The sequence below is a fragment of the Canis lupus genome, chromosome X, assembly GCF_011100685.1.
Source record: "Canis lupus familiaris isolate Mischka breed German Shepherd chromosome X, alternate assembly UU_Cfam_GSD_1.0, whole genome shotgun sequence".
Taxonomy (NCBI): Eukaryota; Metazoa; Chordata; class Mammalia; order Carnivora; family Canidae; genus Canis; species Canis lupus.
This window is the reverse complement of record NC_049260.1, coordinates 69472793-69488010: the sequence shown is the minus strand read 5'-3', so window position 1 is coordinate 69488010 and position 15218 is coordinate 69472793. Positions and strand designations below refer to the sequence as shown.

Below are 15218 nucleotides of genomic sequence, written 5' to 3'. Positions count from 1 at the left end.
TATTTTTTTATTTTATTTTTTTAAATGGCTAAATTTAAAAGAAATGACCCAAGTGTTGGCACTCCTGGTAAGAATGCAAAATTGTACAACTACTTTGGAACAGCTAATTCTGAAAAAGTTAAATATACACATAACATGTGATTCCTCAGTTTATTTATATAACATTCCAGAAAATGCAAACTAGTCTGTAGAAACAGCACATCAGTAGTTGCCAAGGTAGTAACAAAGAAAAGCATGATGAAACTTTTGGGGGTGATACGAATTTTCATTATCTTGTCTATGGGTGATAACTCTGCAGATATATAGATTTATTAAAACATCATAATGTGTACTTTATGTACAGTTGTATATATTGTACTTTAATAAAATTGTTAAATTGGGGCACTTGGGTGGCTCAGTTGGTTAAGTGTCTGCATTCAGCTCAGGTCATGATCCTGGGATCCTGGAATTGAACCCCAGAGTCCAGAGTCTGGCTTCCTGCTCAGCAGGAAGCCTGCTTCTCCCTCTGCCCCTCCCCCTGCTCATGTGCACTCTCTCTCTCTCAAATAAACAAATTTTTTTTAATTATCTTGTGTATTCAGATAAATCCCATCTAGGTGAATAACAACAAAAAAAGAAAAACACCACAAATAAATGAAATTGCAGTGCTTGGCTTAAATATCTACAACAAAGATAATACTGTAGCAATTATTGAGTTTTATGTACATGTGTTTGTGTGACCTGGTGGTAGTTGGGATTGTATATAGATAGGTTCATAACAGGAAAGGTATAAACAGATGTCAAATAGCCATGGTCAGCCAGAATCTATCAATAGATTCTGTGTTTAGCATCATCTCATGTAGAAGTACGAACATTTGACCCCAAAAAAGAATATTATAAAATAATAAAACAGAGAACATATCACTATGCAAGTAATTTGAAGACAGCCTTTGAAGAAAAATAAGCATATTATATGCCAGAAATAATACTTATAAAAATATTCACAGTAGAAAATATAATATAGTGCATAAATTAAATTAATTATATAAAGAAAATAATTATTTTCTTTTAGAAAACTGCCATAATAAAATTAAGTTAACTAATAGACCAAGAAAAGCTACAAAAATAAAAGTATGTTACAAGATACCTAAGGTAGTATATACACATCAAAAGTAGAGCACTGTAGTTAGAAGTCACCTATAATCTTTTTTTTAAAGATTTTATTTATTTATTCATGAGAAACACACACACACAGAGAAAGAGAGAGAGGCAGAGACACGGGCAGAGAGAGAAGCAGGCTCCATGTAAGGAGCCTGATGTGGGACTCGATCGATCCCAAGACCCCAGGATCACACCCTGGGCCCAAGGCAGGTGCTAAACCACTGAGCCATCCAGGGATCCCCCAAAGTCACCTATAATCTTTGGCTGGGAAAAAATATGAATTGAAAAATCAAAATAAGTCATTAATGTCTCTGCATGAGGGTTTTTTTTTTTAAATCTTCTTTTTATTCTCCCTGTTTCATTTCAAACTTTTTGTATCAGTGTGATTAAGTACTAATCCTTGAAAAGCATTGTTTTGATGACAATTTAAAATGAAATTAGGTAACTTAAAATAAAAGATGTAGTTAAGTTGCCTTTCGCCAGTATTATAAATCACAACAGATGTATTTTTTAAAGGAGTCACAGTTGTCTTAAAGCCAAAATTATTTTACCTGTAGGATTGCAATACCAATTAATTTCTTTCTAATTCAGTGGAAAAGTAAGCAAAAGGTATAAATAGGCAATTCTCAAATGAACAATAAAAATATGAAAAGACATTCACTCTTACTGCTAAGATAAGAAATACAAATATATAATGATAGGAAATTAATTTGGGGATGTTCATTAAAGATGTGAATATTGTGACATTACCTCTCACTGAGTTTTTAGTTATTTTCTTGTTTGGATTTCAATGTATTATCTAACCTTTTTTCAATGCATATCATTTTCACAAAATAAAACGTTATTTAAAAACTGCCATTACCCCATTTGTTGTTTGCAGAAAAATTAAGACCAACTGATCAGAGAACAGAATTCAGAACAGAGGGCAGCCCAGGTGGCTTAGCGGTTTAGCGCTGCCTTCAGCCCAGGGCGTGATCCTGGAGACCCGGAATCTAGTCTCACATCAGGCTCTCTGCATGGAGCCTGCTTCTCCCTCTGCCTGTATCTCTGCCTCTCTCTCTCTCTCTCTCTCTCTCTCTCTCTCTCTCCTCTCTCCCTCTCTCTGTGGGTGTCTCTCATGAATAAATGAATAGAATCTTAAAAAAAAAAGAATTCAGAACAGAACCAAGCAGTTTAATTAATATGATAAAGTGGTATTTCAAATAAGTGTGAGACAGAGAGACTATCAAATAAACAGTACAAAAAGCAGCTAGCTAATAAAAATATATTTTAAAAAATATCTGAATCAGTAAGTCATTGCTTACTTCAAAATACTATTTACTGATGGTACAAAATGAAACCACTATAGTACTATCAAAATATAAGAGCATTCATTACAAAAAAGTTTATCTATAATTTTAAATGAAAATAATAAAGTTGCAGAACAATATTTATGGCATAACCTCACTGATTTAAATTCTTGTTTCCATAGTATACGTTTTGATTAAAATTATGAAATGAAAGAATACACACATAGTTAAGTTTTATTCACCATTATATTATCATCCTCTACCACATGTGCCTGGCACAAAAAAATAACCAGTTGAATGACTAAATAAATGACTCTTAGGCATTGTTGGTAGGACTGTAAATTGTGATAACTTTTCTGGGGAGAAGTTTGGCAATATGTGTCAAAGAATAAAATGAACACACATTTTTTTCCAACACTCCCATTTCTAGGAATTCATCTTAGGTCTAATTTTCACAAATGCATATAGTAGGTATCCAGGGATAATTTTTTTATAATGGAAAAAAAGTATATGCTAGTGGAGAAATGGTGTGGAAAGGAGCTGCTCTACAACAGAAATCTGGTTAAATAAGTTACGCCAAATATTTCCATGGAATATGTATCTATTTTAAAATTAGATGTTGATCATTTACCATGAAAATATAGCTACAACTGATAAGTGAGCAGATTACAAAACATATGTTTTATTTAGAGAACAGTTTATATAAACAAGCCAGTGTGTAGATGCACAAAGAAATTTCTTGATGGAAATGTATCAAAATGCTAACAATGGTTATCATTTGGTTGTTAAGATTATGTTTTTTACCATCATTGTAATTTTCTATATTTTTTCTTTACAATGCTAATATATCTTGAAAATTAGAAATAAACAATAAAAGTAAATTTATTTACAAAATAGAAAAGTGTTCTCTAACTTTTTAAAAATATATGACTAAATGACAAAGCACAAATTCTATAAGAAGTAACACAAATGTTAATCAAACTTTAATATTTTTCTTCATTTGAAGTGATAATTCATCGTATTTTATATTTTAATTTATTGCTTGTATTCTATGAGTCGGTTTAGACACTGAATGTAATTAATCAGGCTATTTTATACATTAATATATCAAATCATCTCTATGGGTCTTTTTGCTTCCACAGAAATATCAAGATATCTCCTAACTAAATTTTTAAAAGACTGTAATAGAACCTGTGAATTTTTATTCAAATAAAGATAGGTAATTCTTGTCATTCATAAAAATGGTCTAAATATGTTTCTTACCTTTAATGAAAAGTAAACACTGGTCTTTTGGGTTGTACCAAGGGAGGTGTTCCGTAGCAGAAAAGAATCCTGTAAATAAAAATAACAGATACCTGTTTTTAAACTTCGTTTTACAAAAGTTTATTGACATATTCCTGGACTTGCAAATCATACTTTAGTGTGGCTGGAATATTACAATGTTAGAAGGAAATTGGTGGCAGATGACATTGTAAAGTATAACCTGACAGAGGGTGCACTTTCATCAGCACAAATACCCCCTCCCAGCCTGCTGTTCATGGAATTGAAAACTGCAGCACAGAAGTACAGAGCAAGCCGTCTGCTTTTAAATAATACTACCTAACTTTTGAATGCCTTGTACTTCACCTACAAGTTTGTTGCAAGCATTGAGAAAAGCTAGTGGCAAGTCAGCAGCAAGATTTAGGTATATATTATATGCCAGTTTAAAAAGAGAAATATAGCAAAAATGGTGTAACTGACTCACGGAAACATGAGTTCACAACCCCTGTCGATGGATATAAACCAGGCTTGCCAAACACGATAGCTAGTACTTATTAAAACTGACACGTGAATGCATTCTGCCTGCTTTCTAGCACCTTCCCCCTTTGCCAATAAACGACTCCCCTTTTTTCGCTAGTATAAAAATAAAGCTCAAGGATATTTAGATAAAGAGATTTTTTTTAAAATCACCCATAATCTACCCAATGATGCCATTTGGAGTATTTTCATCCAATTTTTTAGAAACAGATTTTTGTCAAGAGGCTCCTGACAAACCAAACGGGAATTCAGGATGAGATGATGGGAGAAAAATACTCCTCTTCCCTTGTTAGAAACCATGACTAATATTTTTACCTCATATTTAAGCTTGTTTTTGATTTATATAACTATAAAGATAGAATTTTCAGGGGAAATAAACGTTTTCCAACGGTGTGTGCCTCAGCTACCAAGGAGCGTCTGGGAAGGTGGGTGGAGCCTGGAGGGCGGCGGGTGCGTTCGGTCATTCATTAGGCTTAGAGCCTGTCAATCAAACTTGCCCAGCAAATGAGGCGCGATCTAAGGGCACACTGGGAACTAAATTAACGGCAGTTCTGACTGCAAGGGTGGGGGCTGGCGATCTAAACGCTGAAGAGATCTTGAAGTCTTACACTGTGCCATTAGGTGCAGCACGCCTCTGTCCGTCGCAGCTGCAGTGAGAGGCCTTGCCACCTCCACTCTCGCCCAGGCCTCTATTGTGGCTTCCACGTCTGCGCGATCACCGCAGCCCAACCCAGCCCCGCCCTGCGCTGTTACCTTCGCTGCTGCAACCTCCTCAGCCCCAGCCTCTGCCGCTACCCAAGCATACGTGAGTCATTTTCTGCCCATCTCTGAGCGCGCGGTCTCAGTGGTAGTCACCATATTAAGGGGTTTGCAGGTTTGCAAAATGGCAGAAGAGGATCTTAACATGGTCTCGGAACCTGCCGCCCAAAGGGTTACTGAAGAGAAGATGGCTAGCTCGTCTAGTGATTCTGGGGAAGAATCGGACAGCAATAGCTCTAGCAGCAGCACTAGTTGCAGCAGCAGCAGCGGCAGTGGCCGCAGCCGCTTATATAGAAAGAAGAGGGTATCTGGGCCTTCCAGAGGAGCACGGGGGGCTCCGCTGGGTAAAAGTTTTGTGGATCGGCTGCCTCAGGCAGTTAGAAATCGTGTGCAGGCTCTCAGAAATATTCAAGATGAATGTGACAAGGTTGACATCCTGTTCTTAAAGGCAATTCACGATCTCGAAAGAAAATATGCCGAACTCAATAAGCCTCTATACGATCGGCGATTTCAAATAATCAATGCAGAATATGAACCTACAGAAGAAGAATATGAATGGAATTCAGAGGATGAGGTGTTCAGCAGTGATGAGGAGGTGCAGGAAGACAGCCCTATTGAAATGCCTGCCTTAGAAAGTGAGCAGGAAGATGATAACCCTAAGGAAAAACCTCAGGTAAAGGCTGAAGAAAACGAGGTTCCAAAAGAAATTCCTGAGGCAAAGACTGAAGAAAACGCAGAATCTAAAGATTTTCTGGGTATAAAGCCTGAAGTGAAAGAAGAGCCTGAAGTAGTCCCCCAGCAAAATGCAGAAGATCAAAAACAGCCTAAAGCAGCAGAGGCTAAGGCAAAGGCTGCTGTAATAGAGGCTCCTAAAAGAATTTCTGAGGTCAGGCCTAAAGAAAGAGTAAATCTTAAAAGAGCTCGTAAGGGAAAGCCTAAAAAAGAAGATCCTAAAGGCTGACTGTTTTAAAGAATGTCGACAAGCTTGGGCCCATGATTCAGAAGTATGATGCCCCCATTTTGAAGTTCTTGTCAGATATTAGCCTAAAGTTCTCAAAACCTGGCCAGCCTATAAGCTACACGTTTGAATTTTATTTTCTACCTAATCCATACTTCAGAAATGAGATGCTGACCAAGACATATATAATAAAGTCAAAACCAGATCACAACGATCCCTTCTTCTCTTGGGGATGGGAAATCCAAGATTGCAAAGGCTGTAAAATCGATTGGAGAAGAGGAAAGGATGTTACCGTGACAACCACCCAGAGCCGTACAACTGCTAGTGGAGAAATTGAAATTCAGCCAAGAGTGGTTGCTAATGCATCATTCTTCAATTTCTTTAGCCCTCCTGAGATTCCTAAGATTGGAAAGCTAGAACCACGAGAAGATGCCATCCTGGATGAAGATTTTGAAATTGGTCAAATTTTACATGATAACGTCATCCTGAAATCAATCTATTACTATACAGGAGAAGTCAAAGGTACCTATGATGATGGTAAAGATTATGGAAACAGGAAGTATCGAAAATAAAAAAAGAGGCAGCCTGAAGAAATTTTCAAGCATCTCAAAACCTCAAGCAGAAGTAAAGCAGGTTTATATAGGCTCATGTGAGATGCGGGGGGGGGGGGGGGGGGGGGGGGGGGGCGGCCTTGGTGGTGGGAGGGCAGGGTGGCTTCTTTATAAACTCAACACAAGCATTCCTTACAGTCTTGTGTTTTCATATTTTCTTGGTATTCTAAAAAATGTCTTAACAGAGTCTAAGTATCAGTTTAGCTTATTGTAGTGTAATATTCTTCAAATATGTAAATTCTGCCAGTTATCTAAAGCATGCTAGTTTGGTGCTACAGAGTTTTGATTTTTGTGAAGTCCTTTTGTCATGTTCCTATTAGAATGTAGCTGTGAAAACTCATAATTGTCAATAGAGACAAATATTTGCTTGAAAAAAAGTTTCTGAAGTACCAATGCAAGTGGTTTTTCTTTTCCAGCCCAGAAAACTAAAGGTTTAAATTTGCTTGTACTAGCTGTGCCTTCATTACTTTGCCATAGAAATACAGTACTTAGATTAATTAGAACAGCTAAATAGTGAAATATGACTGCTTGAAAAAAGATTAGCATAAATTTAAGAATGTCCATCAAGACCACATATGATATGACTGAACTTATTTATGTGACATAGTGATCTATAAATTAATAATAATGAAATTATTGTTTACCACTGAAGTGTTAATATGACATAGTATTTTTTAAGTTTCCTCATCTTATACTGTGTAATTGTAAACTAAAGTTACTAACCACATTTTCTTTATAATATGTTCTATTTTGTCTTTCACTGAGATGATCACTTTATATCATTTGATATTTTTTCATGTTCTGTTGCATTCTAAAATAAATGTCAAAGTGTATCATGCTATAAAAATCTAACATTTTTTCCTAATTATAAAAAAAGTGGGTCTTCTAGAAAAAGTAAAAAATACTGAGGAAAATGAAAATTTAAAAGGAATTTAGAACTATTATTAACATTCTGATATGTTTCCCAGATCTTTTTCTTTAAAGATTTTATTTATTTATTCATGAGAGACACACACACAGAGAGAGAGGCAGGCTTCCTGCAAGGAGCCTAATATGGGACTCAATCCCAGATCCCGGATCACACTCTGAGCTGAAGGCAGCCGCTCAACCACTGAGCCACCCAGGTGTCCCTGTTTCCCAGATATTAGTTCTTCTTTGGAGGATACACATTCAAGTGGTTAGAGAGAAATGGAACAGGGCAGGAAGGCAAAGGGAGGAGAGAGAGGGAGGGAAAAGGAGAAGGAAGAGGGAAAGAAGGAGGGTGGGAGGGGGAAGGAAGGGAAAGGTAGGGGAGGAAGGGAAAGGGCAGGAGGGAAAAGGGAGGAGGGTGGGGAGGAGTAGAATGGATGTGGGGAGGAGTGGGGATGGGGCAGAAGGGGTAAGAGAGAAGGAATGCCTTACCAAAAAGGACATCTATATAAGCCGTTGCTTTCACTTCCAAGAGTAGGAGGGGTAAATGACCTAGGATGAGCAAGTGACTCAGGCTCTGACTTGGGAGGAGGTCACACTCCCAGATGTGGCATTTTTTTAATAAGTGGCATCAGACTTTCACCTCTTCAGCACCATGCAACTGGTTACAGGGTGATCCTTAGATTTTTGGGTTGAAATTTGTGTGAAGAGGAGGCCCCTTAAAACTCAGCTTACCAGGGATCCCTGGGTGGCGCAGCGGTTTGGCGCCTGCCTTTGGCCCAGGGCGCGATCCTGGAGACCCGGGATTGAATCCCACGTCGGGCTCTCGGTGCATGGAGCCTGCTTCTCCGTCTGCCTATGTCTCTGCCTCTCTCTCTCTCTCTCTCTCTCTCTGACTATCATAAATAAATAAAAAAATTTAAAAAAAAAAACTCAGCTTACCAGACAGCTTTGCACAGGGCGCAGAGGCACAATAAATAGTAAGTAGTATTTTATTTTACATTTGCCATTTCTCCATCCACATATATTTTCCTTCAAAACCTGAAGGAAAAAGGTGTGGCAGGAGGATTTGGGGATTTCTGGGTTTCTAGGCATAAAATTAATCTAATAGTCTTTCCAAATACCATGATACATGGTTTGATATCTTGCTTTTATCCCTGTTTAGTGATAGCCCAGCCCCATATCTATGTGTCAAAATATTACAATCCATGACACTATAACCAATGATGTATGTTTGCATATTTAGGTTGTTAGGATTTATACAAAACCAGGAAGCAAATTACTGCTTTTAGCAACACCACTGCAATTTTGACAGTGCCTTTGTTTTATTCCTGAGATATTTGTATTCATCAAGAAAGGGTATGGGAGCAGATTTAATTATGTAGCAGGACCAAAGTGAAGACTACAGTAAATATGGTGTACATGGATCACTGCTGCAGACATTCCCAAATCAAATATATACTGTGCTTGCCAGACAACACAGCAGAGCCTGTAAAACTTCTACGTGGAGTGCCAAACCTTTATCGCATCTTAGAACACTTAGTGAAGTAATTTACCCCCTTCCCATTCTGTATTTTCCAATATTAAAGGAACGCATCTCAGAATATTTGCAAAAAAGAAGCAGAAATGCAAAATATAAAAATCATTAAGAAGCACACTACAGGAAGATATCCTGTTTGTAGATTGGTTTATTTCCTCCCAGTCGTCTCTTGAATAGGTTTTATCACAACTTCTTGGCTTAAATCTAAAGGTTAATTAGAGCTGGGTGGGTGTAAGAAGCAAAGCGGAAAGACAGTGTTTAGGTATTTTTACCTTTCCTGTTTAAGGCGTAGGTGGGAGGGTGGGAGAAAGGGAGGGGCAAAGAGGGTGTCAAAGATTTTTCCTTCAGTAAAGCAGGAATTCCGGAAATGCAGGCTGTTTGTGGTAGGTGCTTCTACCGCCTTGGCTTGTGAAGGTGGCTAGAGCAGAGAAACCTCTGGCACATTCGTTGGCTGCTGTTTTGTCCATCATACTTAGCCAGCCAATGACTAGTGCCAGAAGGAGGAGCCGACTGGGCTTGGAACTCAGGAGCAGGAGGCTGAGGCAAGAGAAGAGTTTTGCTCAGTCTTCTACTTCTGGCAAGCTCTTTTCCTTTGCTGTAATTCAAGGCTGAAGCCAGCTGCCTCCATTCCTGCTCCTAACCGGACTAAGGAGGACCCGCTCTCCCTCCACTCTCTTTCCTTCTCCTCCTAAGCATTAGCTGGAACCGCGGAAAAGGTAAGGAAGAAGCTCGATCTAAGTGGACAAAGTGACAATACAGATCGTCAAATGATGCCAATTATCCGTTATGTCGGAGTCTAGAGGTACTGGTGCCCTTGTCCTCAAAAAACTTAAGGGATAATGTGATAAGATAGGAGCCAAATTTGAAAAGGAATTGCAGGCTCTTGAGAAAAAGTGTAAACCCTCCTTTGATGTAGGTGTTTGTGCCCACTAGTGCATGTATTAGGACAACCAGCAGTAAATAATTTCAGTACACTTGTGGATTACTTCACATGTTGTTTTGTGGTTTTTGAAGAGTATTTTTTTAAATTAAAATGAAATATTTATTAAAATACATAGCATTTAGAAGTATATTTTTCTTCAAGAGATGCAGAACAAAAATTCTCTAAAGCATCTTTGCTTATTGCTATGTAGTTTAGTCCTTATGATTTGTGTGTGTGTGAGAGATAGCTTTTAGAGAGTGGAAAAATTACTAGAACTCTTCACTGAAGCTAATATTTACTTGGGGGAAAAACATCCTTGGAGAACCAATCCAAGTGTGTGTTTTGCCTCCAGCTCAGAAGTAGGAGAGTTTACATCAACTTGTACCAGATGTGCCTTCATTATGGTGCTGTAAAAATGTGATTTGTTGTGGTATGGTACCTTACAAAATTTTATCATTTGAATAAAGTAGCCTAGAGTTAAGAATTTTCAAAAACACATTAATATGAAGTCTCCTGGATTACTTTTTAAAATTTTTGCGTGACACATGGATTTATAAAGAAAAAATTAAACATAATGAAGCTGTTTTTCTCTTGTAGTGCTGATAAAAGTTACTGTTTGCAAGTGGTTTACTCACTTGTGCTCATGAGTTATGTAAGCTAAGGTGATGAAGTATATTTTCTTTGCACTATGCTTCACTGAAAATTGTCACTTTATCACTGTTTTATTATATATTCTGATTATAAAATATATTCATTATAGAAAATTTGGAAAATATACTGAAAAGCCTAAAAATTATTTTAAAACAATTCTGCCTTCAAAGATAACCACACTTTACCTGAAAATGTCTATAGCTTTATTAATGTAACTACTATTCTATCACTATCACTTTTCATTTAGTATACTTTGTTTTAACATATATGAAATGGATATACCATAATTTTTGCATCAGCTTCTTATCATGGGCATTTAGGTTAGGAACATCTTTTTCTAATTGATTAGTAATGATAATCACTGTCTTTGAATTAAAGAAAAATGTTGTGTATGTTGAAACATTTTCTCTTTTGATTTTTTTTCATTCTTTGTCCCTGCAGAATTTTTATGTTAATACAGTCACATTTATCCTTTTTTTCTCCCATAATAGATTTTGGGTATTTGGCTTACAAAGACCTGTCCACATCAAGATCATTTTTGAAAATTGCTCATATTTTCTTACAGGACTCTTATAGTTTCATTTAATGCTTTAACCCTTCTGGAATAATTTTGATGAAAATATTGAGGTAGCTCTACCACTTTTTTTTTCTCTCAACACAACTCACCAGTTGTTTCAACACCATTTATTGAGGGATGTCTGGGTGGCTCAAATCAGTTAAGTGTCTGACTCTTGGTTTCTGCTCAGGTCATGAGCTCATGGGTATTGGGATTAAGCCCAGCCTCAGGCCCTGAGCCCAGGGCCTGGTGTGCTTGAAAGAGGTCTTTCCCTTTGCCCCTCTCCCTGCTTGCTTGTGCACCTCTCTCTCTCTCTCTCAAATAAATAATTTTTAAAAAAAAAAACACCATTAATTGGATATTAAATATCCAATGTAATTATTTGCCACTTTTATTTTTTTTTCACTTTTATTATATAATTCATTGCCTCATGTCTTTGGGCCTACTCCTTGCCTGTTTTGTTCAAAATGGTTATTCTTGTGCCAGCATAAATCTTTTCAAACAAATCTCTGATATACATTTTATTATCTGGTAAGAAAAGAACCTTAAAAAAATTATTTTTCAGATTTTTTTGGATATTTTCACCTATTTATTTTTCCAGATGTGCTGCAGTATTTTTTTTTTTTCAGGCTCCCTCCCCAAAGTCTACGGATATTTTGATTGGAGTTTGTTTGAATTTATAGATAAATTTATAGGGAATCAAGAATTGCATCTTATTCAGTCCTTTTATCTAGTGACAAGATGTGTCTTTCCATTTAATCAAGTCTTCTTATATCCTTCAGTAGAATTTTAAAGTTTCCCTGTTAAAATAGGCTTCTCGAAAATATTCCGAACTTGTTCCTTAGTTTCTCCTTCCTTAGTCTGCCTTTTGCGTATGCTTTTTTGCTTATTTTTAAATCATCTATGCTTAAGTGTTGTCCCTATCTTTAAGCTTTGAATGGAGGCAACTGTTTCCTAAAGTGTGATGTGTGAAAAGGTAAGAAGAAATGAGCTTGAGCATCTCAGAAGCTTCAATTCATGTTTGTCTCCTATTCTTCTCTAAATTGCTATATCCTCTGCCTGAGGCCATTTTTCTCAATTTATGTTGTTCTGTTCATTGCCAGCTTTGGAATGAATGTAGATCAGTATGACTAAGTGAAATGTCTTGAGTTAGAGGTGTTCTGTAGTGATGTAGTAGTTAATTTCTGCTCAACTTACTGGCCAGCATCTGTATTTATTTGTTGCTTGTCTTTCTCATATTGAAGCAATCTCCAGAATATAAAGATGATACGATGGTATACTTTTCTTCTTTACTTCAGCTCCCCTTTTGTTCTGTAGTATGGAGATGTTTCTAAAAAGGGTGTTTTTGCTACTTTCATTATCTGCCACAGGCCTAAATCAAATATTCAGGGCTTGAACTCTTTAAGGAAATCTGTACACTGCCCAAGACCTGTTAAAGCAAGCATTAACTCATAGTCCAGCATTTTTTTTGTGTTAAAATTTCCTCAAACTAAAAGATATTCTTTCCCGTGTGCGTTGCTTGTGATTGTGACTGTTTCTTTGATCTGAAGATGATTTCTGCCTTTATCTTTTATTCTGATGATTCTATTGCACATGCAGGATTGAGAACCATAGAGCAATGTAGAAAAGGATCTCTAAGAGGGGCATATATAATGTTCTCTAAATGTATTGACCTCAGAAAACTTTTTCTGCAACACAGCTATTAACAACTCCCCTAATTATTGTTCCTAAAATATCAGTTTGGTGAATTTGGCTTTGGCTAAATATGTAAATTAGCCCATCTTCATTAGTAAAAGCATCCCCTTACATTAAAAAAGAAACTTGTTAAAAAAACTTTTTTAAGACAATTAAAGAACTCATAGAAAGTTGCAAATATAGTACAGGAAAGTCTTGTGTACCCTACCCTCAGCTGTCCCAAATGGTAATACCTTATATGACTATAGTACAATACCCAAACCAGGAAATTTTCATTGGTAAAATCTACAGACCTTATTCAGATTCTGCCACATTTTATGTGCATTCCTCTGTGGGCATGCATGGATGTGTGTATGTGTGTAGTTCTATGAAGTTTTACCACATGTACAGATTCATGTACAGATTCATACTACTGCAATCAAGATTCAGAACTGTTCCATGATCACAAACTAACTCCCTCAGACTAACGTCTTCCCTCTTGTCCCTAATGTCTGGCAATCATTAATTTGTTTTCAGTATTAAAATGAAAAAGTTATATAGATGGTTATGTAAATGGAATTTTACAGTATGTAACTTTTTGAGATTGACCTGTTTTCATTCAGCAAAATTATTTTAACATCCATTCAAGTTGTACCTGTATCAATAAATTGTTCTTTTTATTGCTGACTACTATTCCAGTATGTTAACAACTGATCTGTGACTATGCTATAGAAGAATAAAACTGGGAGAAAAGCAAACAGGACTGCCAGTGGACAGAACCTCCCATAGGGATGAAAGAAGGAATTACAAGGTCTTCATAAAATTTGAAAGTTTAATAGTATCAGTAGAAAATGCTTATGTGATGCTTACTATGTACCAGGAATATATAAATTATTATTTATGTAATTCTTGCTACAGTCTTAATTAGGTACAATTATTATCTCTATTTAACAAATGGAGAAACTGAGGTACAGAGAGGTTAAGTAGTTTTTCCAAGCTCACACAAATGGTTAAATGACAATGCCAGGCTTTAAACTTGGCTGTCTTATACCCACCATTTGCTTTGACGTGGATGGAACTGGAGGGTATTATGCTGAGTGAAATAAGTCCATCGGAGAAGGACAAACATTATATGGTCTCGTTCATTTGGGGAATATAAAAAATAGTGAAAGGGAATAAAGGGGAAAGGAGAAAAAATGAGTGGGAAATATCAGAAAGGGAGACAGAACATGAGAGACTCCTAACTCTGAGAAACTAACAAGGGGTGGTAGAAAGGAAGGCGGGCGGGGGGTGGGGGTAACTGGGTGATGGGCACTGAGGGGGGCACTTGATGGGATGAGCACTGGGTGTTATGCTATATGTTGGCAAATTGAACTCCAATAAAAAAAATAAAATAAAATAAATAAAAATTAAAAAATACAAAAAAAAAACTTGGCTGTGGCTTGAGTTTATGTTCTTAACTGCTCTACTGTACCACTTTCTACCATGCTATGCCAATTAGGAAAGCATCTTCCTTGTCCATTCTCAGGACTACACAAGGGCCCAAGGAAAGCTGTAAAGAAATAATAAGTACAACCTGGAGGCAAAGGGGTTGTCCATCTATAGAGGAAGACTAAGAATTTCATCTTATCTAACAGTGGTGTGCCCTCAATTCACTTGTAGATCATGTCTGAATAGCTTTTTCAATGTTTCTTGCTTAATTAGACCACTGGATAGGGTTTAGGATCTGGGTGGTATCCATCGTATTCAGGGGTATGATGAAAACTGGCTTAGTAAATGTATATTTTAATTAAATGCAGAATGATCTATTAAAGATTTCTTTTACCTTTCCAACTTCTTATATCTTCATCATTCCCTGTCTGTTTTCCTGTAGTCAACAACAATAAAGATTCTTTTAAGTCAGTAGATGTAAAAAGGGAAAAGAAGGTGTAAAGTGATTTACTCCTCAGCATCCTTGAGCAGAACCCAAAGGGATATTTATAGGATCTGGCATTGTAGAGGATGAAAGTAGGGATTAGAAGTCTGTAATGGGAGGGTGACTGGGTGAGGGGCACTGAGGGGGGCACTTGATGGGATGAGCACTGGGTGTTATGCTATATGTTGGCAAATTGAACTCCAATAAAAAAAAAAAAAGGAAGTTTGTATTAGGCCTTGTTTTGACTTCCACATTTTTTTAAAGATTTTATTTATTCATGAGAAACACAGAGATGTGTGAGAGAGAGGCAGAAACACTGACAGAGGGAGAAGCAGGCTCCATGCAGGAAGCCCGATGTGGGACTTGATCCCGGGACTCCAGGATCACGCCCTGGGCCGAAGGCAGGGGCTAAACCGCTGAGCCACCCAGGGATCCCCTTGACTTCCACTTTTATCACTTATTGGCTCTGTGACCTTATATGGATTGCATAACCCCTC

At 37.0% G+C, this 15218-nt stretch overlaps 2 protein-coding genes across 2 annotated transcripts in view; one reads left to right on the top strand and one right to left on the bottom strand.

Moving 5' to 3' along the window:
• FAM133A (family with sequence similarity 133 member A) overlaps positions 1-4671 on the bottom strand; it is an 89549-nt gene extending 84878 nt beyond the window's left edge. Inside the window, exons 1-2 of the mRNA XM_038587831.1 lie at positions 4542-4671; positions 3693-3761 (exon numbers count right to left, since the gene is read on the bottom strand). The gene's annotated coding sequence lies outside the window, so the exon portion shown is untranslated. The remainder of the gene's footprint in view (positions 1-3692; positions 3762-4541) is intronic.
• Positions 4672-4744: 73 nt separating this feature from the next.
• NAP1L3 (nucleosome assembly protein 1 like 3) lies at positions 4745-6601 on the top strand. The gene is given in 2 exon segments (XM_038587830.1): positions 4745-5941; positions 5944-6601. Coding segments are annotated over 2 exon segments (1404 nt in total). The 5' UTR covers positions 4745-5109; the 3' UTR covers positions 6516-6601.
• Positions 6602-15218: the final 8617 nt, after the last annotated feature.